This window comes from Pomacea canaliculata, linkage group LG10 (assembly GCF_003073045.1).
Source record: "Pomacea canaliculata isolate SZHN2017 linkage group LG10, ASM307304v1, whole genome shotgun sequence".
NCBI classification, from domain to species: Eukaryota; Metazoa; Mollusca; class Gastropoda; order Architaenioglossa; family Ampullariidae; genus Pomacea; species Pomacea canaliculata.
This window is the reverse complement of record NC_037599.1, coordinates 11,169,946-11,197,908: the sequence shown is the minus strand read 5'-3', so window position 1 is coordinate 11,197,908 and position 27,963 is coordinate 11,169,946. Positions and strand designations below refer to the sequence as shown.

Below are 27,963 nucleotides of genomic sequence, written 5' to 3'. Positions count from 1 at the left end.
ACTGATTCGGAATCCTAGAAGCGCCATACCGACATTTCTCCAAGTTTGTTCTCAATATATCTGTCTAACAACTTCTATGTCCAGCACGTTTATATGCTAGAAAAAACGAGGAAATACACGGTTAATGTATGGCAAGAAGGAAACCTATACATTGTGTTGTGGGGCATGAACCTCGTTGCCCACCGGAGCAGGCTGGTGTCCTTCAGCCTCGTAACCAGATGAACCCCGCTGTTGGCTCATAAAGAAACTGCCTGACAGGGTGAGAAATTGGAGGAAGCATCAGCGTGCTCCTACAAAAGATTCCTGAAATATTTTTAGGTACAGCCTGAAATGTCCACTGGGGACAATTTGCAGTTGTCAGCCTTCTCGGTTAATTCCGACAAAATACTGCTTTTCGTGTGTACAAAATAGTTCTTCAACATGACAATTATATGCCAATGAACATCAGAAATAAGGTGGCATGATAATCACAGAGACATGTTCCCTCTGTCACATTCTATGGTCTCAGTGGGATGGCAGCCATAAATGTAATATTTACTCTCAGCATCTTCAATATTGCGGGATCCCAGATATCCTTTCAAGAAACTAAGGAAGAGAACTTCCAAACATATATGTGAAAGAACATAAAAATTCATTCCTCTAAAGGATTTTTGTAGAAACAGTGTTTTGTTAAAACTTAATTACTGTACTCTTGTTAATACTTTTTTAATATGTGTATAACAATAACCACCGTACAACTTCTCTCTTTCCCTCTCTGTCTCTCTATGTGAAATGAAAGCTTGTGGAATAACAGGTGTGGCCACTCACACAATGGTGGCTTAAAGCTGTCTTTTAAATGACTCAACTGGCCTGTCAACTGTTAATACCTGTTTATAAGTGTCTTTTTAAACTTTCACAAAAGGCTTTGCCACCGACTTTTCATGTTGTGTACGTGGACGACACGATGACGCTCGTGTTTACCAAGTTCCCTAAAGAAGTCCTTATAAGGGCGAGAAGCAGTTCCGGCAAAACCTTTTCAGGGATTTCACACCTGCCTGTCGCTAATTGCCTGAGTGCATAAGTATTTACTTGACAGACAGACAACCTGATGCACTTTTCTGGAGAGTGAACAATCTTCGTTTCGTGTACTAAATATTATTTCACAGCTTGCGTGTGGTCGATAGTATCAGACGATGCTGAAGTGAGACCTACAGACTGGGAATATTATTATAATAGTAAGGTTGGTTTGTAACTTCACTTTTTATAGACTATATATCATAATAAAGTATACTAGTCTGATGTCTCATACTAATTATTTTGTGTGTACATACAACAAAAGGTAATTAATTACATTCAGTGGCTTTTACGAATTGTATCTTTGTCTGAATTTGTAACAAACGTTTGCCTGTCGGATACCAACATTCTGATGGAACTAAAATTATTTGTAAATAGCGAGGTCTTTCGTGGTCCAACGATTTAAGTAATTGTAAACAGGAACCGATTTTTATCATAGAAATCGTAATCAATTTCTGATGAAAACAGTTTTTTTCTTGAAATAAGTTTCAAGGGGATGAAAAATTTCATTTTCTCAAATTATTAAACTCTCGCTGGAAGTTATTTCAAATTCATCAAAAATGTTTCGTCTAAATGAATTTATGAGAATTTGGCGAAAAATTAATGTGCCACTCACCAGATATTAGTGGAATGGATAAATTATGCGTTTTGTTTTCTGTTTAATTTGAGAGAGCACCAGCTCCTGCAATCATGTAAAGCTTCACCACACTTATTTAACTGTGCTGATATGTGTATAATATGTATATAAATTACACGCACGCCTCTTTACTCTCTCGATATATAGGTTGGTTAGACTGGGGTAGAATGGGTGGTTGTCTAAGTAAGGATAAGAGAGACAAATAGTTCATCACTTGTAGTGAGGTTTGTCATGTGTACCAATATCAAACATGTCGAGAGCTTTTCTGTTTCCAGATCAGGTGCTAATATCCCAGCAGACCGAAATCCTTACACTACTTGTGAAAAATACCTTGTAAACAGTCAATTCTATCACCTGGATGGCAGCCACTTTCTTGATCGGTGAGTATTCAGACATACGGCATCTCATGGAAAATTCTAATAAACTGTGTTGAGAATTTCACGTTAAGTATAAAGTATATTACGAATATTTTATTATAATCTTTATCATATAACACCAGCCAGTCAAAAATAAAGTTCATGACTTTTACCAAAGCAATCTGTTTCGTTGAGAAGAAATTTTGTACTGGGTACAGGTAGGAACTTTAAATAGGGCCTGGGCCACCTATCTATATATTCAATCAAACCTTATCTTTAGCGCTTGTTAAACTAATAGAGTAGCTATAGATAAAGCTCTTGTGAATGACGAAAGTGTGTTCCTTAAAGAAATAAAAATATATATCAGAAGTTTTACCAGTCAATTTTCTACATGATTGATTGATTAATTTACTTCTACAGTGTTCACGATTAATCGATTAATTTACTTGTTTACTTGCGTGTTTGTTAGTACGAACTCAACAGCCGTGATAAATAGTCTCTTCATTAATTCCTGTCAAGTGACTGACAATCGTCACTGCCTTCAGGCGATAAACACTGGGTGTCAGGGCAGTGATCACAACACGACCCTCAGTGTGAAGTCGAGCTTTGCCGAGGCTCCAGTCCATACTTGCTCCGCCGTGCGTCGTGCCATCCATTAGGCTCTATGGCGGGCGACTCCCTTCCTTTCCAACAAAAGCTTACTTTTCTTGATCTTTGTCAGCAGAGAGAGACTTTGAATTCCCGCTGACCCGTTATTCCGGGTGCGTGCTGAATAGAGAATGGAGCGCTGTCAAGTCTACGGGTGGCGTCTTTTATGAACGTGTCAAGTGATATGTACCCGTACACAGTTTTGCTGAGCAAATTCGTGTGCTTTCTGTGTACACATGACGGACTCGAATTTTGAAAAGAGACCTAGAAAAAAGTTTGTGAAAGTTAAAATTAATTTTTTTCGGTAATTTATAACGTACACATTTTTTGAAAAGGATATTTTGTGATAGGTTTATATAATTCTGGTTTATAAGATGGTTGCTATAAGCTACTAATTTGTTGTGAGGATTCCATTACTCTCACTTGCCAACACTCGTACCCTGGGTGTGTGCGTGTCAACCTTATTGCGACGAGCCTTTGATCTCCTCGGCACTTGGAAAAAGTACCCCAGGCCTTCAGGTGTGGCCCTGGCAGGACTACTCCAAGTCCCACCTAGTGTAAAGTTCTCGTTTTCAGGTTGTTGTCTACCTGCAAAACTGGAAAGTGATCACAAGGTGTGAAGTGAGAGTCGGACATGTAAAGAATGTGTGTTGCACGGACATGTGTTAAGGTTGGACATCAATCCACTGGCGACACTGGCATTTATTCTTTTGTACGAGTATCGTGTTCCTCCATTATTTCACTGTAACTGTCTGCTGGCCTTGGGATAGTGGAAAAACCGTTTATGCTCGTCAATGCTTCACGACTCGGGTGGTTCAATGTAGTGGATTAAATGGCGGATGTTGTCACTGCCCTGTAACGGTAAGTTGACACTGTCTACAAGTGAAACCTGTGCACCAGGACCTACCTACCCTTCTGTGTTCAACGCAGCATAAATACACAATTTTGATTCCAATTTGAACTGCGGAACAACTGGATGTCATCACAACAATACTCTCATCGACAGAGGAATCGTGGATACCACGAACTGTAGCCGTTGCCAGGACCAACATAAAACAGTGCGACGGCTACTTTATTATATTGTAGTCATACTTTCTTGTAGTTCGGGTAGTAAATACAATCGGTATTCAACAAATAATCTCTCTCTGGCACCATGTTAGGTGGCGTGGACAGGGACAGCGCCAAGAAACGCCGTAGGGATGCCTACAGACAGGACCTGGAGTTGCAGATCAAAGAGCGAGATGCCGCACGCATTAGGTAAGCTGCTTACCCTCCTAATTCCTTAACTAATCAGTAATTAGCATTATTCCATCCTTCTTTAAAAAAAATAGGGGTCAAAATATGTCTGCTATCGTAAACATGGCAGAATATTCATTTCTTTTCGTTCATTTTTGAAAGAATCGCGCGATGACTTTCCTACACAAGAACTGTGATATACTCACAGGCGCATGTCGACAAGTTTATTGTTGGAGTAGATTGTCTGTAAGTTGAACTATCCATGAGACGATTTTTGTTGTGGTTGTCGACCGAATTTTTTCTTAGTTGATTGATGATTCTGTTTGTTGGTATTGAAACTAGCAGAAGACCAACTTTCTTGTGTTTTGTCTGACTTCTCTATTTATAGTCTTTCTCTTCTCCCCGCCATTCAAGACAAAATACATAAACTTTCTGCTCACTTAGAGTCCAATAACCTCGGTGCCAATAGACTTAGAAGGTTGGTCCTATCTAAAAATAAACATTTTTTTCAATCTTTTTTAAATTATTGAGACACCTTACCCCTTGATACCAAACATTGCCCACTAACTATACTTTTTTTACCACTAAACTCCACAAGACCGATCATGCTTCTCTTCAATGCCATGAAAACTAAAAAAAGCACTGCAGGCAGTTGACAAGACTGTTTAATGACTGGAAAGTAAGAACCGTCGAGAGGGAATAAAGGTTGTCTTACACAGCAATACATCTTGTAGTGACATTTATATTCAAGCACTTTTTTTTCATTTGAACTCGAGAAAGCCGACTGAGCACTGGGAGTTAGGAGTGGAAATAATGCCAGTGGAGGGCTTTTACACGGGGAAATATTAATTTGTGTAAATAGACACCACGCTCGCCGTAAAGTGTTCGATAGACCCTTGACCGAGGAAGATTTTGTTCTCGATATTTAATAAGTAATCGAAATTCTTCCTTCATTGTTCGTGCCCCTGTAAAGCCCTAGACTTCACTTACATGTAAATGTAATGTCTTACAAGTAATGTGAGGTCGACAGCTCTTCATTCCTCTCAGGTTCCTCTTGTGTTAAGGAAGGGAAAATACTAATGTTCTCTTTCAAGACCCGTTATTAACTGGGCCGAAATCTCAAACCTTGGAAGTGCTCTAAATTCACATTATTCTAGCAAATGTAATGACAATGAATTAGCAAAAAAGCACGTAGACCAACGCATTAATGTCTCAAGCGTTTGCTCCAAAACCACTGTTTTCCGGTGACCCTCATTCATAGTTGCCAAAGTTCAAAGATATTTTGTTTTGATTAAGAATTGTTTTCAAAGAAAACTTGAAAACACATTTGAACCCTCGCAACATGTTGATTAAAACAGATCGCAGTCTCAAGTGATAATAGCAGCTGGATTAAACGGTAACAGATTAAGATGTAGTTGTTGCTGTTGTTTCCAATATTTTGCTAGAATCTTTCTTTCAAACCGATTAATTCTTACTTAACATTTTGCATTTAAAGAATTTTATAATAATGAAGAAAAGAAGAAAAGATGAGTAAACATAAACTTCACTTCCTAATCACACTGTGATGTTATCAATGAACTGCTATGAACTGCCTGCCACAGATTTAAGAATGTGAAGACAGTATAATTGCCCGTTGGTTGCATAGCAACACTGAGTCGTGTGTTAAACATCTTCTTTCTCACAGAGAGCGACTCCAGGATATGAATGTCAACGCATCCGGGTGGCTCGACCCTGAAAAGCGCCCAGAACGATTCAAACCTCTGGGTGGTGTTCACTGGACTGAACAGAGAGGTGTACGAGACAGCAAGGTGAAACCCTACCACACCCTCTTCCTCTACGGGAAGTAAGCGACATTCCTCCCTCATACTTTATGGTTTGGGGATGTGTTCTGATTTACATGCAATTGTAATTAATATAACATAAAACATCTATGTACAACGATCTGTAAGCCCACAATATGCGATCCTCTCTTGTGGTGACGAGCGTTGACGAGCCAGCTGTCGGAAGGGGGGAAGATAAAAGCTAGGAGAGACCTTTTATGCTTTTAATACCCTACCGGACAACATAATATGCTACACAACTGTTTCTAGTCAAAACTGTTTTTTTAAAGCTGAATTGTTTCGCATTGTATATTGGTACGAATTGCTGAGATGTGGTTCTACTAAGACTAACAGTGAATTAAAGTTTGAGGTGAAGTAGAAAGTGTTGACATACCTCTAGACAAATGACAGCGACTCCATGCTGGTATTTTCTTGCCTTCAACCTGCAAATGATCGTAAATGATCTGACTGGTAGAAGGCCTGGGTGCTGTTTGCTGAAATGACTATTCAAACAGAATGGTCCCAGAACACTCTTGACTTCAAAGTTGTTCCTGTAGAGGACAAACAGTGGGAGATCGCCTAGTATCCGATGTTTCCTACTCAGGTTCCACATCCACAAGATGATCCTGACAGAACTTCTTAACTTCTTGTTGAGATGTGTTGTGACAGATGAATGGCTTATTTACCATATTTTCTCCGAGATGATAATGTCTGAATGAAATACCTTTCAAATGTTAAGTTTAAAGTTTAATGTTTACCTAAACTGAAAACCATAATGAATACTGTTTATAAATGAAGTTTAACATTCATTGCACAGTCTTTCTTAATCGTATACTATAGTAAACAATAAAAAGAGGCAAAGGATGCATGCTTTCAGCCGACGAAAGTCAGTTTTGATATTTTTAAAAAATACGTTCGTTTATTTGCAGAGTACCTGAAGATGGTGACAGGTAAATATGAAGTTCTAGTGTTGGGTACTTTCTCTCTGTCATTCCCTTTCTCTGTATATCTATGCCCGTGGCTCTGTGGTTTATGTGTGTGTGTGTGGTCTGTGCAATGCACATTTCATTCAGTCTTTACTGGGTATCGACTGAACGGAAGAATAGCTGTGTGTGTGTGTATACACCAAATTGTCTGTGTTCGGGTGGAGTCTCCTTACTATGTCATCTTGCGTCTGAGCAAACATCTTTACACTTCTTGTTATCTGCCCTGCCCTGCCCTGCCCTGCACACCTTCCATAAACCACCGTATGGCAGGTGAATTACTGTCGGTATGTGCAAGGTTTTGTCAACAGACCATCACCCAGGCCTCACCCAGGCCTCACCCAGGCCTCACCCAGGCCTCACCCAGGCCTCACCCAGGCCTCACCCAGGCCTCACCCAGGTCTCACCCTAGTATGTGGAGTGGCTATACATGTCGTGGTCAGAATTACACCCGCCTGAACAATTAGAGAAAGGGTTGTCGAAGTTAAAGAAAATACAATTCCTAATCAGTCAGTGAAATACAAGTTTCGCTCTTTCTGTTGTGCCCAACACTAGAAGGCAACAGACAACAGGCCAGGTAGCTGATCAGCCGTTAATCACCGATCGATCTTCGCGACCAATCGATTCCCACCGGGTTCATCTTGATACCCCAGCAGGTCTTAGATATCAGCCGGTGTAAGTCCTACAGCAGCCATCTTGCTACTTTCCTTGCACAACAAGTCTCTGTTATTTAGTTATCTGTCTCATACCAAGTATCTTACTAACTGAACAATACTAAGCCTATACTGAGGTTAGTAATGTGTACAGATTATCTCAGCGCTAATGGCGAAAGCAACTTCTGATTTAAGAGAAACATAAAAAAATAACAGTCCACTTACAAATCCCTGCTCTTAAATGAAACCAACTGTAAATTAAAATAAGTTATTTTTAACGGAAAGATAGCAATTTCAGTTTCACTGCTCATAGAAACTTAAATGATACTTGTAAAGTTTAAAGATACGTCTGTTGTTGCAAAATGATCTACTTCTAGGACACTTTCAATATTGGCATATCATACTTTCACGATTCTTTACCACCACCACCCCCACATCACGCACACACATTTCTATATATATATACATTAGTTTCTCCATGTACCCTTTAAGAAATATAAAATTGTAACTCAATAATATACTTCACATTTGACTAATTCTCACATTCTTTAGTTTAGTTTTCTTTGTAGGTCATATTACATTTCTTTAGGAAACCAAGTTATGAGATCATTATCTTCCTCTTGTAAAAGCTTTTTCACTAATTTGCTACTTTGGTTTCTCATCCGTCCATTTTATGTGGTTCTTTCATTCAAGTATCACTGCATTGTTTATGTCTAGACCTTTTTTCAAAATTGTTTCCGGTCTTTAGTCTTTTATTTTTCTTGGACAACATTTTTCAGCTGAGGAGATCAGTTAAGCGGCCAGAAGTAAATGACAGATTTTAGTCTTATGGCCGAGAGAACAGATTGTCACTTATGTGCATCATCCCTGAAGGGAGGGAAAAAAACATTCGGACATGATGTATTTATGATGTATTTATGCCGAGAAAGCAGACATAGACAACTGGCTTTATTTCTTATTTTATTTAGTTATTTTTATTGCTCTTCTCCTCTTTGTGTATATATATATATCTGTTTTTCCTCTTTCCCTATCTTTTTGTGGTAATTATTTTATTTGAAAAATAAGTCAAATTTAACTTACAGCGCAAGTAAACTCAAGAAAATATCACAAACTGCAAAGTTCATGTACTGGTTAATACCTGTAGTTAAATTGTCTGTAGGTGCACACTGTTAACCACGAGTAATGGTGCTGCACAGTCTGAGGAACAAATATATATATAAGCAAGCAGCTTGACCTCCAGCCTCCAGTACATTGTGTTGATAATAAAATAAATACATTTCAGTACTTACGCCGGATCTGCACTTGGTGCCCCCAACAATTCTGTGGACCAAGCATACAACTTCTTCGCCACTATGAACCTTGACAACGGTAACAACTGCTAGAAACTACTCAATAGTTTTAATGTTCATACTACATTATTATAAACAAAAACCGAATGTTATCATTTAACTTATGAGGCTTTGTAAGTCGCACATTTGAATAAAATAAAAAGAAGAAAACGTTGCAAAACTATCAAAATTATTTTCAGCAAGGCTTTATTATCCACTAAATTTAATATCTTTTCAGACTTTTGAGTTTGTTTTTTTCCCCTAACAGGCGGAGGGAATCGGTCTATTGTACAGCCTATCAGCATCCCGTACGTTGACAACAGACCAATCATAGTCACAGGACAGACAGGGGGAGGCGAGTAAGTATACAAACAGCCGCTTAACGAATTTACCAAACTGATTAGTTAAAATATTGGTTAATAATCTTTATTTCTCCACATTCTTCAACGATATTTCTTGTGACTAGAAATTAAGGAAGGCAGTTTTTATTTGTCCACAGATATCATGGACCGAAGTTCAATCCCTTTGATCAAAAGGACGGTGAGCAGTTTATAGTCGACAGAAATTTTGCTATGAATATGAAAAAAAGTGTGTGTGTGTGTGTGTGTGAGAGAGAGACTGTGTGTTCTTGAGAGAGTAAAGTTCCAAGTGTTGGTCACTATGGTAACAAACCCTACCTGGTGTTTCAGATATGCGAGAGATGCGATCTTTGCTTGGCCTTTCCCAGGTAGGTGCTGTAGCCACTTTCATTACTTTCCACCCGCTTCACAGCTTAGTTCGCGAGGATGTTTTTCAAAAGAAAAATGTTTGAAGTAAAAGCTATCTCAAAGACACATTTAGACGACTGACATGTTTACAAGATCACATAACAAGAACACAACTTCATGAGACTGTCCTTTCAAAAATGGATTGTTGTTGTGGTCAGATGGAGGCTGAGCGTGCCAGAGCCCGGATGGAACGTGACAACGAGGAGTTCCATCGCAAGCTACGGAAAGAACTGGACGACGAGAGGCGAAAGCTTCAAGACCAAGAGAGTGAGGTAGGCTTGCCGTAAGCTTACATACGATAGAACAGACACACGTGTGAGTGCGCGTGAGTGAACGTGTGTGCGTGTGTATGTATGTGCTCACATTTGTATGTGTGTGAATGATGTTTATACGTGTATATCGATGAGTATGAGTGTGCGTGTGTGTACAAACGATTTTGACCCTTTTCTGTACCTGATGTTTGTCGACGTGTATCTCGAGAACGCACGGGAGGAGAAAAGATCTTTTATTAAGGTTTACCTAGTCATTAGAAAAAATTTCACTTCCCCAGTCCTTCAAAAAAAAAAAAAAATAAATAAATAAATAAAAATTAAAAAAAAAAAAACTCACGCCTCTAATTATAGTACTGCTGGGGCACTAATCCCTCCTTAAAAAATTCTTCATGAATTCAACTCTGCAGGTTTCTTGAAGCCAAACTTTTTTGTTGGTATTACTGCTATTTTTGGTATTTGGTTAAAAATCTAACACGTCTTTGCAGTGCAGAAAAAAAAATTGTAGTTACATGTCAGATCATCAATGTGCCTGTCTATCAGACCCTGAAAGATCAAAAATCATTCTTTGTGCCGTTCATGCCACTTTTCACGTATTCATGATCTTCAAATAAATGTAATGAAGCCACCTCTCCAGCTCGTGGTGCATGCTTAATTCCTGCTGCAGGCCCGGCGGCGCATGGAGGAAATGAGGAGACAGGCGGAAGAAAGGAGGAAAGAAGCCGAGCGCCAAAGACTGGAAGCCGAACGATTGAAAAGAGAAGCAGAAACGATGGTAAGGCTTCGCCCTGTAAAAACGGATAAGCTTTCAAGCTTGATCTCCGCCTTACAGAAATATTCTTTACTCCTATTAAATGATTAAAAAAATAACCATTGCTGTGATAACAGAGAAAAGATGGTACTTGTACTTGTGATCTGATTTCTTTCAAAATATTTTTTCAGCCCAAAGCAGAACCTGTAAAACCAAGGCCAGAAAGTGAGTAATATGTAACAAACAATTTTATATAAAACGGCTTGACAAATACATGATTTATGCTGTTGATAATAATGATGACGATGACGATGACGATGACGACGACGACAACGACGACGACGACGATGATGATGATTCAAAGGGGTTTCTTTTTGTTTAAATATTAAAATAACATAATGTGGAGATAAATATGAAAATAAACTCTACTTAGTATGTAGATATTATCTGTGATTCTAGAATATGTCAGCTACGATCTGAAAAGGAAATGAAGAAAACTGACTCACATGTACTCGTGTACCTGTGAACTGGTTTGTTTACTTCTCTGTGAGCTGTGGTAGACCCATTTGCCAATAAAGTCTTCTTTTCTTGTCTGAATTACAGGCAAAACAGCATTCTACAACACCATTAATGACTACAAGAAGCAACTAGAAGAGGAAAGGAAAAAAATTGAAGAGCTGTTGAAATCGCCTCCTAAGGTATAAACAAGTCAGAGACTTTCCTCCACGTGTCTAATTATAATACCGCTCATTATGTTTCATGTAAAACTCGCCATTACTCAAAGATTACATCAGCAAAAAGCCATTTATGGTCTTCAGGGCCTAATTAAACGAATACATAGTCACACAATTGCAGGCAAAAATTGTTCGTACATATTCTATTTTTTTTCCCCAACTTCTCATGTAAACACTTTTTTCTGTTAATGCCTGTCTTCATTGCAGAAAGAGAAGGAGGTTTGGGATATTAAAGTACTTCAAAGACCTCGCATGTAAGTAACATAATAATAAGAAAAGTTTTTGACCACTTCAAAGATACTGTAGACAGAACAACGGCAGCTGATGCCGACACAATTTTTTTTTTTTTTTTTTTTTTTTTTTTTTTTTTGCTAATGTATGTGTGTGACGATTGGAAGAAAATGTGATTGTGTTTCGTTTCTTATAGTTATATACTTTAGACCGATATATGAGAAGTTTTTCAGAATGACTTGGTCACGAAAAGAAGTGAAAAAGTGTGTTTGGGGGGCCAGGGGAGGTAATAGTGTGCCAATGGATTTCTGACGAGAAAAGGAATAATCTGAGTAAATGGAGTACACACATTTTTTTGTTCATTTCGTGATACACAACATGAAGAATTTTTCCTAGACGGGTTGACTATACCTGTTATCTCGAAACAGACGAACGAATTAGACCACAACCCTCTGAAATTCTGCAATCAGCTTTCCCCTCAGTACATAATTTCCCTTTGTTTTAATTACTAATGTTGGTGGAAATATTAACAAAGCTAACCTTAAAAAACTATTGCAGACCACCAACACCAAAATCTGCTGATCGTGCTAAGAGAGAAAATGTACAAATATTCAACGACCTGAAACACAGAGGTGAGGCCGATAATTGTTTACACCGGACTGAAAATAACAAGCTCTCGCACGTCCATGTCATCGTTTGTTTACACATACATGAAGCTCCTGGAAACAATCGTTGAATAAACAAACAAAATGATATGAACCCAACCTTCCTTCATGCGACCTATAAATTCCAATTAAATTTGTCTTGGTTTGATATCAATTATTCCTGCTGTGAATAAAATAACAAAACAAAAAATAAGTTCTCATGTCTTATCGTGAACGAGATTTCTCGTCTCCAGACAAAATAATTTCTTAAGTGAAATAAATATCGAATATTCCTGCTGTGAATAATATAGCAAAAGCAGTTCTTATGTCTTAAACATGATTTAGATTCCTCGTCTCCATATGAACCGTTTCGTGAATGAAAAAAACAAAAACAAAAAATAATTCAGATCTCATTACGCGTGCTCATCAATTACCCTGACCTTAAAATATCTTCTTTTGTCATTGATTTTCTTTGACATTTATTTTGTTCAGATTTCGAGACCAGGCAGCAGTTCCTGAGCATTTTCCCCGACATTCCGTGGACTAACAGACGTCTGGAGCTGCAGCAAGATGCACTCATCCGACAGCAGGAAGCCAAGCTAAGGACCCTCGCCTCCAGTGAGTACCGAGACTTCCCGAGTGCATTCCTCGCTTCATGGAATATCTCGGGGTCGTTGGCGAGACAGATTGAAGTAGTGCCGTTGTTGATGGAGGCGCTGGTGGTGCTTTGAGTCGCCAAATCCCCAACTAACGAGAGACATTTAATTATTTTTATTTTTTATTTACACGTGACAAATACTGAATCCCTTAAAATTATTCCTACACCTATAAGTAAACTAAAATATTTAGCTCGTAACGTGTTTTAGTGCACATAAAAATAAAGTAGCTTTTGTAGGTTTATTGCTTGTTAAAAGAAAATGTATTGCACGTGTTAAGCAGAGCGGACAGGAAGAATGGAGATCGAAATTCCTCCCCGACGGGCAGTTAGCCGCCCCGACTGGTTGGACAGAAACCCAACACCCTTCCCTCATGTCGTAAGTAGAAGAGACTAGTTATTCTCAAATAAATGTACTGCTGTACTCTTTGAACTTTGCAGATCTTCTGTCCTCCTACTGTCGTTCTTTCTTATATCAAAATGCCGAGCTGTCTTTGGAAATATTATTTTATTCAGTCCTTAAATGGTAGAGAGCTCTAAGGAAGACTCAGGGAAGGCTGTTCCTACATTTCATGACATTTTTGAAAAAAAAAACAAAAACAAAAAAAAAACCACAACATAATAATAATAATTATTTTGGTTGGTCTTACATTTATTTTACAAGGTAAGACCAACGGCTACCATTACACGGTGTGTTGGAGGAGTTTGCATGTACAGTAGATATAAGCTAATATACTATAGATGACCTCCCGTGGCGGGGTATGATCGTCTGAAGGTAAAACAACAATCATCATGTTTTCAGCTAAAGAAACGGGACAAACTGTACACATCCCAGAGCTGGGGAGGAGATCTTGATCGAATTGACAGAAACAACCAAGAGAGAGAACGTATAATAGGCAATCTCTCAAGTCAGTCTTCTCAATTTTTGTTCTGTGTTTTGTTGATTGTGTACGGGTAGGGGAAGGGGAGGAGAGTGAACAAAAAGGAAGTGATTTGAGAGTGTATATGTGTTTGAGATTATTGGTGTGTGCGTTTGTGTTTTAGAGAAAACAAGAGAGAATGTATGTGTGTGGTAGTGTGTCATATCGAGACAGGTGTCATGTATAACCTCTGACACCTCTCTCCCTAACCATTTCCTTGCTTCTAAAGTTGATGTCAGCTGTAGACCTACTGCCTGACTGTGTGTGTGTGTGATCGCGTGCGCGAACATAGCAGGACTATCTTTCAGGAGTTAAAAAACATCTTTACTTACAGGTCGTAACGAGGAGGATGTTATCGATGAACTTAGACTGAGGCGACACAGGTAAGTTGCCCTCCACACTTTCGTATACTTACATACGATTTTCATTTCACTGTCTACTGAAAGAAATCTTACTTAGAATGTGATCTACATTCACATTTTTTGAAACACGCAAACGCTCGTACATTTGGTTGGCAGTTTAAAATACGTTAGTCGGGTGCAAGGTTCATCTAGTGTATGTTCTCTACATGGGAGGTCTATCTGTGTGCAGGCCAGCCTCCGCAGAAACGTTGACAGACGACACGTGGCTTCGTCCGAGCTCAACGACCGAAATATGACGTCAGTGTTCAGTGTTCACACGAGACGCTCTTTGTGACAAGTTACCTCACTTTCATTGCATAACGGGCCAAGATACTGTGATTGAACTCTGAACTGCAGTTGCAGGTTTTCAATTTGCTTTGTTCAAAGCCTCTCTTCGTCTTATACACGCACCTTACTTATGTACGAACACACACACCCATGCATGCATGCACACAAATATATGTACGTATATACAAAAGCAAGTTGAGGCAACGATACTCACCCCTCAGAGAACTAGATGTACCTGTACACGAGAATACTTTATTCCACGGGAAATAAACTCATCCTGGTTGTTAATCAGTTTTGTAAATACAATTTGTTTGTATCCAGTTCAAGTTATTTTGTTCACCACTGTCTATTCTCGAGAGATATTTATGACTAGAACACCTCTGTAAAATATGTTTGCTATTATTTATATGTGAAAGTTGAGACATTGTGCAACTGATTACAAATTAAATCACGAAACAAAGCAGTTACAATGGATGATTTTTTTATTACCTTTCCTCATTCTACATTTGTTATCGTCCACATGTTCGACAAGAACAGCACTCTCACTTGAGAATAATCAGAACTATGTGTTCAACAGAGCTGTTTTCATTTCACTACGAGTATTTTGCAAGTTCGCTCTGACTCAGAGAGCACCTACCGCTTAAAGACATTTTAAGAGACAAATAGTTTGTACAGAAGACAGGATAATAGTGTTCATGTTTCCATAAACACTAAAGTACAAAACGAAACTGACAACTGTAAACCTAGTTTAAATCGTCAGGTATTGTGTTTACACATTACATACACAGATAGATGTATATACATACAGACTTGAAATACAACTGATACATTATCACTCACACACAAATATATATATAAATCAGTATATTCACATTTGTAACATAAAATGTAATAAAGTCTCGACACATTTTCATGTGTAATCATAGATTAGTGTCTTTGATGCTGTCGTAATTATCTGTTGGTGTTACGTATGTATTTTGTCCTCTCATCTCATCATCGTTCGGTAAATCATATGTTTCATCCACAGTTTCAGTTTCTTCAGGTGGGTGTCTAGGTTTCTCTCTGTGCAAAAATAAATAAATAAATAAAGGCAATTGTAAGGCAGTTCAGATTACCGGCTTTGTACCAAAACAACATACTGCCACACACTAACACATAAATAGATACATCAATACATAAATGTATACAAATGTTCACCCACGCGTACACAATGAAACATGAATACCGAGCTGTCAGCCTATGTAGATATTCATATAGATTGAGATGCTGTATGAAACGGCTGCAACAAATCACAGGGTGATCAAGAGGGTGTACATACCCACTAAAAATAACACGCTGTAAACAGTAAACATTGGCACTCAAGCGAGCGAGCGCGGACACACACACAATCTCACGTGCTGCATCGTGAAGTAAGCATGCGCCATTATTAATAAGCTCTACAGGACGGGGTGCAGGTAAAAATTGTTTTTTACCCCAGTTTACAAATGCCCTCACTAAGCCCTGCCCTACACCTGCTGCCTGTTAGCTCTGCGTACAACACCAGCCACCAACCGATCCTCTTTCATCGTATGAACGATGTGAACACCTGAACATCATGCCCTGCTTTAACTGTTAACAAAGAACTAAGAGCACGGCCATACCTTCGGCGAAAGCAGACGACTGCAATCACTACAGCTGCGATCAGCACCACAAGAGGTGCAATGAGGATGTAGAGAAGGTTAGTATCAAATTCGCCTGGAATGAAGAACATGGCACAGGGTCAAAGTGTCTGAAATATTTGAAGTTTCACGATAAAGCGCATGCTAAAGACTTTATAATACATGAATTATTTGTCTTAGAGGTTGACAGTTACATCCCCTGCTTTCTCTAAATTCTTTTCTAGATGTACTAAGACTGACAATTCTTTTAACGAAGACGAAGGTTTTTCTCTGTGAACTCAAGCGTGCCAGTCTACACACCTGTTTGCAGAAGAATTAAAACTAAAGGTAAACGATCATTCTCGAACTACTTTACAGGTTAGAGGAGCTGTGTCAGTAGATGACATGTGGAGCTGAAGGTTATCTGAAATACTGAGATGTGAAGAGTTGTATGATACGAACCGTTATTATTGTCTGCACCAGAAGAGGTTATTGCTGTACTTGAACTCGCCGTGCTGTCACCAGAGGTTGATGTTGTTGACATCATAAATGTAATTGTTGAAGACGTTGTTGTTGACTCGGGCGTCAATGACTGTTGACACACTGTTGACAAATTGTGTTAAGAGAAACATTGATTCCTCATTGACACATTGTTTTTGTGTCTGATAAATAACAAAATGTTTAACGACTTTGTATCATGTATAAATTGTATAATGTTTGACAAAAGCAAAAAATACTGCCACAACTAGAAATATTCAAATGTACTCATAGCTAAAATCTACAGGATATTTGACAGTTTTAAAAACGCATAAAATGTCTGAGAACATAAAAATGATAAACGAAAGACTTACTTGAGCCCGCATTGCAGTTGTCATCAATAAAAACGATATCCACTGCGGTTTCTCCGAGGATATTGTCCCCAGTTTCTGCCTCAACAAATACCTAAAATAAACAAAAGCGAAACAAACAAACAAACAAACAAACAAACAAACAAACAAACAAACAAACAAACAAACAAACAAACAGGTCATCGCTGAATCCTAAATAGGATTTACATATAAAAGCTTATGTACCATAATCATGAATCATAATTGTTGTGGTATGTTAGAAATCTTTATATTCACTTTCTTGTATGTGAAGGAAAGCAGAATATTTACATACATACTGGCAGTTATGTACAGTGATAATTTCCAATGACTTTTTAGGTCTGATGTGTACTCTGGCGTAAACGTGTTCTTGAGAGAGACATGTAAATACATGCAAGTACCTATTTTTACATGTATCTCTAAATGCAAAATGATGCAAAAATCATACCTGAACATTCTGTCTTGCTTGATGCAAGGATATATTTGCGCAGAGCCAAGTCCTGTTAGTCAGTCCTGGAATTTCCGTTATGTTAACCTGACCACACAAAATTTTATGAGTTACAGTTCAAGAAGATAAATCCCACAATCCTTTTTGCCTTTACCATTCTAAGGGCGCTACCTTCAAACAAGATTTGAAAAGTTATTATTTTCCTCTGCTTCTTTTTGTGTCCAGCTATTTTGTTTCCTTTTTTAACCATTCTGTCTCGTAAATTTAGGTGTTGGTTCATTTTGTATGATTCTATATGAGAATGAGAATGTGAGCAGTCTAATCAGTAACTCCCTTTTAGCCTCAGAACAATGACACGTGTGCCTGTAAGTCTTTACGACTACTATCTGATGCCTGTGCGACTTGTTTCCGGCAACGCTCTGTCAACGATGTTTCTTTATCGCACTGCTTTTGAAGAAATAACATAAAACACTACAGCAATACAACTAAGTAAAATCAAAAATAAAATGATATAAACGAGCACGCAAAATACAGAAGTATGCGATAAATATTAAATTACAAAACTATAACTTTAAATTTAGAATGAAACTAATAGACATCTGCCTTGCACACGAAAAGCTCTGACCACAAACTTGTGTTGCTAAACTGCTGGCAGACGATTGTTTCCAGTTAACTACTAACACGAGGCAGGTGTTTACAAAGCTTCCGGTTTAGTCACATTCGTATTTAGGTTCGCCGAGACCAGCAATGGAGAACTAGGCAAGAGGCTAAGCGCTGGTCTCGGCAGACAGACAGCAGTCCGCCTATAGACATAAGTGCTCTATGCTCAAGTTCAAATGGTATTCGGCTGTAAAACCTTTAAAGTTCAAAGTATGTAAGTGGTTTTAAGAGACGACTGAATAACGGCGTTGTTCTCCCACCTTTGTTGTGTTATAGTAAAGTCCGATGCGAAGTGGTCCATTGCTTAATCCATATTTCATGTAACGAAATGAGATGCTGCAAACACTGGACAGTGGCGGAGAAAGCAGAGACACTTTCTTTCCAGGAATGACCTGACCATTTGACGGATTTTTAAATGCAGCAGGTTCCATGACAATGTAAAATTTACCTGCAAATAGAAAGAATCTTTACGTATCTGGTTTTTCCTTTTTTCTGCCTCAGAACATTCTTGTTATGAGGCTGTTAGGTTTGCATTTACTCTGAAGGAAGTGAAATGTTGTGCCCTCTGTGTTACTGTCGATACTTCTAAGGTTGTGTTCTTCAATGTGTCAGTTGTCGGTTTTCTTTAGTTGGGGACCAAGCCCTCTCTTCCTTCGCTTAATCAATAGTGTCAAAGTCTTAATAACAATATTTCTATTGTAATTCATATTTTCATCTACCCGACTCCTTTAATTGCTTTCCTACTCATTTTAATATTTCACTTTAGCATTTTAGGTTTGAAATAACACAAAGCCCTGGATGTCTGTCCGTTCATGTGTGTGTGTGTGTGTTTTCGATTACTTGCTTATTTGTAAGTAGTTGGTTGAATGTTCGGGGTCTGTCTGTATACTGTAATCCTGGGACCCGACCATGCCCAGCTAAAAGTTAGGATCACTTGGTAATCATGTCTCTAAATAAATAAAAATAAATCTTCATACAAATAATTACGATGAACTTCTACTGATAAGCAGAAGACAGATGGACAATGTCATAATTTGAGATGGTATCGGTAATAGAGACAAACATCAAAGCAAAGACAGGAGAGGGAAGACCCAGCGACAGAGCAAATCAAGCACTCCAGCTAAATAAGTAAATATATAAAAGCTCTTAACCCAGACAACCGCTAAAGAAATATAGATCGTTAACTTTTTACTTGTTTTTTAATGTTTCGTTAATATGCTTAAATTATTTGCAATGAAAAGATGAAAAGAAAAACCATCATCTTACCCTCAGCTGCTGACAACGGTCCTGTGTTCCATGAGCCTGCGCCCGACCGCCTTGTCCAACTGCCATCACTCCAAGATGCGTTGGTCCACTCGCACAAATTCGTCTCAAATCCACAACTTGAGATTACAGCTGATTGGGACATGCCTACAACAGAGAATCACTTACTAGTCTAGACACATATTTGTGTTGTTTCCTTGTTGGCAAGGCCGAGGGATGTTACATATACAGTGTCACGCACCGTCGCCTGCTGAGCCCCCAGCTGGTGGTTGACAAACTTCAAAAGGCGCGCATGCGTGCACTCCAGTACAGTTGTCGTATTCTCACTATTCCATATCTCATCTCCTTTCACACACACTATCTCTCGCTTTCTTTCCTCTCTCTATTAATTAAGATTAGTTAATAATTTACAAATTTTCTTTCTCCCTACTCTCTACTCCCCGTCCCTTCCTCTGCCCCTCTTCTTATATCTCTCTCCACACCCTTTCAGTCTGTCTTTTGAATAACCCTTTACTTTACACTTTAAAGCACTGTTTAAGCTGACACAGCCATATCCACTCTCTCTCACCAGTTGTTCCTGACTTTTGTTAATACGCCTGTTTTACACAATACATTAGCTCGACAACCACCCATTTTTATTCTATTTACAAACAGTTGTATTTAACCAAACGGGTGGGTACTAAATGTTTACTTTCTGTGACAAAGCTCAACATCACTGATAGTAAATAAAACATGAATGCACAGTATACACAGAATAAGAGAAGCTACTTACCTAGAAAGAGAAACAGTAGGCCAAAGATAAAAATGTTCGTGATGGGGTAAGTCAGCGACCCCATAACAGGTTTATTGCTCGCAATACAGCGAGCTTCTCCTGCCTTAGTGTGTCAAAGCTTTTCACTGCCAGTACTTCCTTCTTGAGCTACCCAGGTTTGTAAACTTTCTAGTCTTGGGTACAGACACGGTGTTAGTGGCACACATGTGTGCTGTGTGTGATCACTGGGTCGAAGGTAAGTGCCGCACCACACAGTCGCTCTGTAGTAGTTAACATATAGACGATGCCTGTTGTAGTAATAAACACTGCCCACTCGAATGTCACAAGACAGAATACCAACACGATACAAGAATGCAGCTACGAAGTATACTCAAGGAAGTATATTCCCTTGACTGGAAATCCACCCGCTTTGTACACACATACACAAAAGTTCACAAAGAAAGTAAACCGCGTGCCAGCTTGGACTAGTCCCACGCAACAACACAACTGTTCTTTCTGTTGAGGATCATTTATAACTTGAAATAATTTAAATGCTAACATTGCTTGTGCATGACACAGAACACACTCTGCTGAGACTAAAGGGGAAAGAATGTCAGCCCTGATATACACTTATAATAAGCTTACTGCGCCTCAGCTACTGTTAGCAAAGACCAGCAGTAATGTCAGCCTTTAGAACTGTGACAGAACAAACAGTTCTCCTCCCAGCAGGTACAGATTACATGTCTCATAGCCTGGTGGCAGTGGAACATGTTGGCTTAATCATGTCTCATAGCCTAGTGGCAGTTAAATGTATTGGGTTATCTGTGTGGCAATAAAACGTAAGGGGTTAATAGTGTCTGACTATGGCGTGTGGCAGGCATAACTTATATTTTTTTTCCACCGTCGCTACTTCCTAGTTACGGGGCTACACATTGTCTTCTTCGTCGAAGCACCTTTGTTACTTTTATAATCTGTTATCGTTATGATGTCTGCATTTATTAATATTCTTTTCATACTTATCAAAAACATACAGGTACTGTTTATTTTCTTTTGCTTTTCTATAAAGGTTAATATTGCAGAAGACGATGTCAACGAATCACGACTACCCCACTACCACTGACCCTCCCTCACACACACGGAGGCCTCTAAGAGAGGAAACTCTATACAACGCCTTTTACACCTACGAGTTGTTTCCCTTTAGTTCTTATCCGTAGAGGGTAGCAAGAGATTTAGGGTTGTCCTCAATAATCAAATCTTGCAGCTGGAAAGTGGCCAAGTTACACAAGGTGGTACACAGGGTGTCAGGTTAAGGTGTTTGAACTGAGGAGTCGGGTTCGAACTCATGGAACAGAGTTCAATGTGATTTGTGTACCATTAAGGTATTGATTAAAGTGATTATAGTGAGTTTTTGTTTTTATCGGCTGAGATCAGGCCCACTGTCGTGTGCCACCACACTGATACATTTGTTAGATGCCTAATATTTTTTAATTGATTGAAATTACATAACTGGAAGAACATTTGATACTTACCTGTGCCATTGTGCTGCACGTTTACGGGTCTCGCAGGACAGATTTAAACTAAGACTTTGTGTGTTACTGCAAAATATCTTTCTGTGCAGTTGGTCGGTATCCACGTGGTCATCTTGGCGATCTGCAAGTACATTTGTAGAAAGAATCAAAATATTAGTAAACAAATAAAGTAAAAAAATTCTTAGGCCTGACTAGGGGAGATAGGAGGGTTTGGTGTACCCGGGCCCGCAGATGTGAAGGGGACGCGGCCTTAGTGGATTTTTTTTTCTTCTTTTCTTTAGGGAAAAGATGACGGAACAGTCCTCAATCTGGGAATTTTTTTTTTCTATGGTATATTACAAGTTTGAGCCCTTACAGCAATTTTTCATCATTTACTAACCGCTCATATAATAATAATAATAATAATAATAATAATAATAATAATAATAATAATAATGCATCTTGAAAATTATGTAAAGCGCATACTCACACTCTTAAAGAGCATGTTCTTAGCAAACAACTACCGATTTAATTCTACTTATATTATTATTCACAAGATGAAACTGTCGCAGCACTCGGCTTAACTGCTTAAGACTTACTTTATGTTCAAAGGAGATGGTGGTGCACGATTAATCGTGTGCATTAGAGAAAAGGCTGAACAGTCAACGATCACTATAGCCTTCACATCTTCCCTTATTCTTACAGTAAACTTAGTTCGAATGTGACAGAAAATATTTTTAAAATGCCACCGATATGCAGAAATCCAAGGGGAGAAACTCTTTATCGCTTTACGATATTTTCCTTTGGCTTTTCTCTCCCTTGAAAAAAAAAAATTACTTATCCCTTTGAACCCTTTAGTCACTAAAAGATTATATTTCATGGTCAAAACCATGGATACATTTAATTCCCTTTTATTTATGTTAGGTTTTGTTTTGGATTTGGTGTCGTTAGCAAGATGGGGTCGGACCCGCCTCTACATGTTAGCCATGTTACTAAAATTCTTTGTGCGTGTCATTCATAATCGTGATACTCTCTGTCTTATACTCTATCCCTTCAGGCCTTTCGATGCAGTCGAAAGCAGGGCATCCCCTGCCTCACCTGCCTACAGCATGTGCCGAGAAACAGTCAAACTGGGCACGTGATCAGGTTGGGAGAAATCACGTGTTTCACAGCTTGTCCCTCACATAACGAGGCACAGTTTACTGTCACATCCTCTGGCTGGCTAACTTGAGAAATCACATTTTGGTCCCAGAGATGTTTTTGTGATATCAACAGGACATCATCCATCCATTGATTAAGCCGTCCACACAAACATGCACACATACCTGCAGACACATTTATGTCACATCCATTTTTTACTAAAGATTATAAGTCAAACATTCTCAAGCTGAGCATCTTAATGTAGGAAAAATCATGAGGTAAGCAAAACAAAATACTGTCACGCTTAAAAATTACTTAAATATTATAGTTACTGTTTCAGCTATTATAAAGTTACTAGCATACCTTAATTCCAGATATGAGGTTGGTAATATGTGGATGAAAATAACAGTTCAGGCTTAGAGGAGACCTGTCTAGATATTGTCAAAGTATCTTGATATGACTGGAAATGCCAGAACGAATACAAACCTTGTAACCAACTGAATATTCATATCAGCAACCCTTGACGACAATCTTTGTTTTAAACTGTCTATTATGTCTGTTTCTGTTGTACACGTGTTCTACCTGCTTACTGTGAGTATAACGTTTTATGACTTTTTGACTCGTTTTGAATCAGCTTCTAGATAATAGTGAAGGCACACGAAGATGGCAGTACAAAGGTTCACAGAATTTTTAAATAAGTTTGTCTTTCAAAGGCGATTTTCTCTTCCTCTGTGATCAGCTTCGCCGAGTCGTAGGGTTTCAGCTCGTTTTCTCGTTTACTGACAATGAAGCTGTCCACGAAAAAGTCGCCCAGCACAGCTCGCAGCTCCACGTCCTTGTCGAGGGCGTCCAATGCCTCGGATAGAGATTTCGGAAGAGCGACGGCCGAGGCACTCGCTTCCTCCGGACACTCCAACTTTCTGTTCAGCCCATCAATGCCAGCTGCAATGGTCGCCGCCAGCGCCAGGTAAGGGTTGGCTGCTCCCGACGGCAGGCGGCTCTCAACGAACACGTTGTCCTTCCTCGTTCTGACGCGCACCACAGCGATCCTGCTGTCCAGACCCCACGTGGCGAGACCCGGGGTGCAGAAGTTGAACATACGGCGATAGCAGTTGGGGGTAGGGCAACACATGGCTGTGAGGGCGGGAGCGTGGGCCAGCAGCCCCGCCAACCAATGTTTCGCTGTTGTGGACAGCTTGTTGGCGGCGTCACGCTGGAGGAAGGCATTCTCTCCTGGCTCCGACGCCTTCCACAAGGAGTGGTTGAGATGCAGACCGCTGTTCGCTCTCGTCAGGACAGGCCGAGTCATGAACGTGGCGTCAAAGCCTCGAGACCTGAAGAAGCCTTTTGTGGCAGTCTTGGCGTAGAACCCAATGTCACCTCCCTTTACTCCTTCTTCCGGTTCGGTAGTGAACTCCCATTGCCCCGGTGAAAACTCGGCCATGATGGAGTTTACGTTAACGCCCATACTTTCTAGAACATTGGTTAGTTCATAGAGAACTCCTTGATTTTCCTGGACAACATACATGTCCATTCCCTGCGGACGCACCTTCTCGTTGCAATGGGGGTCAAGCGTGCCCTCCCGGAAGACGTAAAATTCGTACTCAAACGCAGTTTTGATCAGAAGGTCGTGCTCTTTCCTTAGTTTGTCTACCTGAACCTGCAGTAGCTGTCTGGGAGCAGAGGTGTTGGGACTCCCGTCCTCTGTGTAGAAGCCACAAAGAATGCTCCCTGTGCTGCGTTGGTCCTGTTGTAACCATGGCAGCGGCACCAAGGTGTCCAGCTGTGGGCGCGCCTCGTTGTTTGGAAGCGCTTTGCCGATGTGTGGTAAGGTCAACGGGAACTCGCAGTTGGGCCCGGTCAGCGGCGTACCTGAAGGAGCAGCAACAAAGTGATTGGCAATATCGGCTATGTTGACCACAATATTTTGACTGTATGGTTCATCATCATGAAGACTTAACTGGTATGGTGTGAACTGATGTGAAACTGTTTATTAGACATTTGCCTTCAGGACGACTGAATGGTTGCATTGAGCTGTATTCAGTAAGAGAGAGACTGGGGGAAAGTAGTGGCTGGGTGTGTCCAGGGGTATCTACAATTATATGCCATTTTAAAACAAAAGTTATTAAACTGTTATTTACAATATGTTATTCCATCTCCACAAAAATACGATTGCAGTTGCTTAGAAGTAAGGCAAAAGCTGTGTGTATGACATCTCTCTTAGCACTAAGCTTTAAAACTTTTATACCTGTAATCATAATTTTCCGTGAAGCTCTGTACTCACCTACAAACATCTCCAAACCATTTTTTGCAGTGTCATACTTCGCTTTCCCTATCACCAGTTTACCTCTTGGGACTGCGTTGATGTCGGGCAGAATAAAGTGCACAATGCTGTATTTGTCAAGCTCCTCCATAGCAGATTAGTTTGATGTCAGCTCGAGGTCGACGACCGGAAAACTGCCCTCAGACGACACCCGTACAATGGTGGTACTCTGCTGAAACACCCACTTCAGTGATTGCAGAGGTGACTTGGTCTGACAATACAATATGTGAAAAAGCTTTTGTGAGTCGGGTTTTAAGGACATGCTGACATATTTCAAACAATTACACCTATACAATGTAGGTACAATGCTGAAACACCCACATCAGTGATTGGCTAGAGCATAAGCGGCGTTGTCTAACAATACTACATGTTAAATAGCCATCGACCGCCATTTCGGCTATAAGGACATGTTGACATAGTTTGAAGCCTTTTTCAGGTTAACTATTTTTTATTCTTAAGATATAGAATTGATAGCAAAGCAATTTTTCTGAAAGGACACGTAGATGCCTATAATGTCGTACCGCCACAAAGTATGTGGTGAAAAATAAATCTTGTGTCCATCTTGTATCCTTCCACTAATGTCTAGTTGTTCACAACTACTTTGCAAGATATCAAGGACAATCATATTTTAAAAAATGGAATTCAACATCAATGAGACAGTTTGCCCTGTCTATGTTTAAGACTAAAGTATACTTTTAGAGTAAGATTAATGAGTAACATAAATAAATCCCTGTAACTGTCAATTCTAACTATTGGTATATTTTACTTGCAGATAACAACTGCATAAAAAAATAGAGATAGTAAGAAAAGGCAGAGTAAAAAGTGGTTTATACTGAAAGGTACTCTGATTCTTCCTCAGCAGAGACTAGAAAATATTCATTATAGACACGGAGCTATCGACAATGTTAAACCAAAGGTGTGACAGACTATATTCACATGAGTACAGCAAATTGTGAAGAAATCTTACTTACAAATATCTGCTGTAAGGTAACAGCTCAGCTATAGTCCTCACCGTGCAGAAAGTGCCGCTACACGTGTTCTCCCAGTTGTTCGCAGATGCCTGCGCCTGAAATAGAGTGCTGGCTGTTGTTTCCTGGAGATACAGAACCTGCACTGACCTCGTTCTGAATTAGGACACACACCACGTGCAGAACAGAAGTAGTGCAGCTGAGAAGTTCGCTGGTGTATACCAGACCTCGGTGAGAAGGACATATATACAGATAACCTGCGAGTAAGGACTTGTTGACTGTTCACACTTGAGATGTTGAGACTTTTGAAGGACATGATAAAAATTTATGAGCCCTGCAAATGTATGGCGCATTATATAAAATCCTATTGTATATTTATCAACAAACTTATCTGCCACAAGGTATTTAATGGTGCATGTATATGTCAGTCACTTGTTAAACATGTTTTCTAAACTTGGACAATAAATCCTCGCATATGATACTAGTGGAAACTTTTAGTAATCAGACAAAGATTTAAGACAAATCTGCTGCATTAAGTTTGGATAACAGTTACTTACACCAGTATATTAAACAGTATTATTGAAGGAAAAATACATTGTTGGCTATTTTCTGTTCGAAGACGGATATTATTAGCAAACAAGAAACACTATAAACAAAATTTTGACTTGATACAAGAAATTCCAGCTGTCAATGGATTTTAGGTCAGCTGCATTAAATTCACATTTTTTAAAATTACGTTTCGACCTCCTCGAACCCCTTCCAACCAGTGAATCAAATTAGAATATAACGGATTCATGAAAGAAGCTCCTCTGCCAAGGAACAATAACTTGTGCTCAACGCTAGGATTGTATCCCTTTATGTTCCCTTTCAAATGCTTTAAAAAGAGAAGAAACTCTATACAACGCCTATTACACCTACGAGTTGTTTCCCTTTAGTTCGTATCTATAGAGGGTAGCAAGAGATTTAGGGTTGTACTCAATGATCTTGCAGCTGGAAAGTGGCCAAGGTACATAAGCTCGTACACAGGGTGTCAAGTTCAGGTGTTTGAACTGAGGAGTCGGGTTCGAACTCATGGAACAGAGTTCAATGTGATTTGTGTACCATTAAGGTATTGATTAAACTGATTACAGTGACTTTTTGTTTTCATCGGTTAAAATCAGCCCCACTATCGTGCGCCACTTGAGTGATACATTTCTTAGATGCTTGATATTTTTAATTGATTTAAATTACATAACTGGAAAAACATTTAACACCTACCTGTACTATTGTGCTGCACGTTTTCGGGTCTCGCAGGACAGATTTTAACTAAGACTTTGTGAGTTACTGCAAAAATATCTTTCTGTGCAGTTGGTGGGTATCCACGTGGTCGTCTTGATGATCTGAAAGTACATTTGTAGAAAGAATCAAAATATTAGTAAACAAATAAAGTAAAAAAAAACTTAGGCCTGACTAGGGGAGATAGGAGGGTTCAGTGTACCCAGTACCAAGCTTTGGTGTACTGACAATCAAATTGAAACCATATTATTATATACACTGTACTGGGAAAATAATTAATGATTAAAATTGCAAGTGGTGCAGAGAGATCGTCTGCCCCGGGGCCCGTGCTGGCTCTCAACTGCCATGGCTGCTCTCAGCAGAACTCGTATCAACTGCACGTAATCCGTTTGTTTTGCATACTGCATTCATTGAGACATGATAATATTCACTTCTTTTAAAAAGTTTGTTCTTGAGTAACGGATTTGTGTCAATGCTGCTCATACCTGGCAGGCTGCCGTCTGCTACTCTAGTCGAGTGATTTCCCTTACGCTTCTAATGCTTCGCGGAAAGCAACCAGCCAATGATATTTAAGATTATAAATAGCTTTTGCTAATACATGCTTTGTTGTGTGTTTAACTGTTGTGTAGTTTGTAGTAATAAACAGTACATTTGACTTGCCTCCACAGGAAGAAAACTGTTTTAATTCTACTTATATTATTATTCACAAGATGAAACTGTCGCAGTCCTACTGCCGAATGTATTCTGACA

At 39.3% G+C, this 27,963-nt stretch overlaps 3 protein-coding genes across 10 annotated transcripts; 1 reads left to right on the top strand and 2 right to left on the bottom strand.

Moving 5' to 3' along the window:
* Positions 1 to 924: 924 nt before the first annotated feature.
* On the top strand, positions 925 to 14,857 carry LOC112574367 (trichohyalin-like). 6 transcript variants are annotated; one of them, XM_025255391.1, is made up of 21 exons: positions 925 to 1,219; positions 1,966 to 2,070; positions 3,855 to 3,951; positions 5,615 to 5,773; positions 6,680 to 6,700; positions 7,292 to 7,408; positions 8,669 to 8,754; positions 8,983 to 9,073; positions 9,214 to 9,254; positions 9,404 to 9,441; positions 9,640 to 9,753; positions 10,418 to 10,525; positions 10,693 to 10,726; positions 11,105 to 11,199; positions 11,443 to 11,489; positions 12,025 to 12,098; positions 12,603 to 12,728; positions 13,047 to 13,144; positions 13,568 to 13,673; positions 14,020 to 14,068; positions 14,277 to 14,857. In XM_025255391.1, exons 2-21 carry the CDS (start codon positions 2,049 to 2,051, stop codon positions 14,341 to 14,343), a joined length of 1,590 nt encoding a protein of 529 aa, XP_025111176.1. In that variant the 5' UTR covers positions 925 to 1,219; positions 1,966 to 2,048; the 3' UTR covers positions 14,344 to 14,857. The 6 variants fall into 6 exon arrangements, with proteins under 6 accessions (XP_025111176.1, XP_025111173.1, XP_025111177.1 ...); XM_025255388.1 differs by having other exon boundaries at positions 940 to 1,219; positions 7,289 to 7,408; positions 14,277 to 14,855; XM_025255390.1 differs by having other exon boundaries at positions 968 to 1,219; positions 7,289 to 7,408; positions 13,050 to 13,144; positions 14,277 to 14,853.
* Positions 14,858 to 14,903: 46 nt separating this feature from the next.
* LOC112574368 (MAM and LDL-receptor class A domain-containing protein 1-like) lies at positions 14,904 to 21,098 on the bottom strand. Its single transcript, XM_025255394.1, has 8 exons — positions 20,021 to 21,098; positions 19,252 to 19,395; positions 18,246 to 18,433; positions 17,326 to 17,412; positions 16,863 to 16,953; positions 16,474 to 16,614; positions 16,015 to 16,108; positions 14,904 to 15,436 (listed from the first exon to the last, which is right to left on the bottom strand). The coding sequence occupies exons 1-8, from the start codon at positions 20,082 to 20,084 to the stop codon at positions 15,295 to 15,297; spliced, it is 951 nt and encodes a 316-aa protein (XP_025111179.1). The 5' UTR covers positions 20,085 to 21,098; the 3' UTR covers positions 14,904 to 15,294.
* Positions 21,099 to 22,889: 1,791 nt separating this feature from the next.
* LOC112573890 (lengsin-like) lies at positions 22,890 to 26,187 on the bottom strand. Of its 3 annotated transcripts, none has more exons than XM_025254563.1 (3): positions 25,942 to 26,187; positions 24,932 to 25,142; positions 22,890 to 24,519 (listed from the first exon to the last, which is right to left on the bottom strand). In XM_025254563.1, exons 2-3 carry the CDS (start codon positions 25,059 to 25,061, stop codon positions 23,327 to 23,329), a joined length of 1,323 nt encoding a protein of 440 aa, XP_025110348.1. In that variant the 5' UTR covers positions 25,062 to 25,142; positions 25,942 to 26,187; the 3' UTR covers positions 22,890 to 23,326. The 3 variants fall into 3 exon arrangements, with proteins under 3 accessions (XP_025110348.1, XP_025110349.1, XP_025110347.1); XM_025254564.1 differs by having other exon boundaries at positions 24,932 to 25,139; XM_025254562.1 differs by having other exon boundaries at positions 24,932 to 25,181; positions 25,942 to 26,186.
* Between the last annotated feature and the right edge of the window lie 1,776 nt (positions 26,188 to 27,963).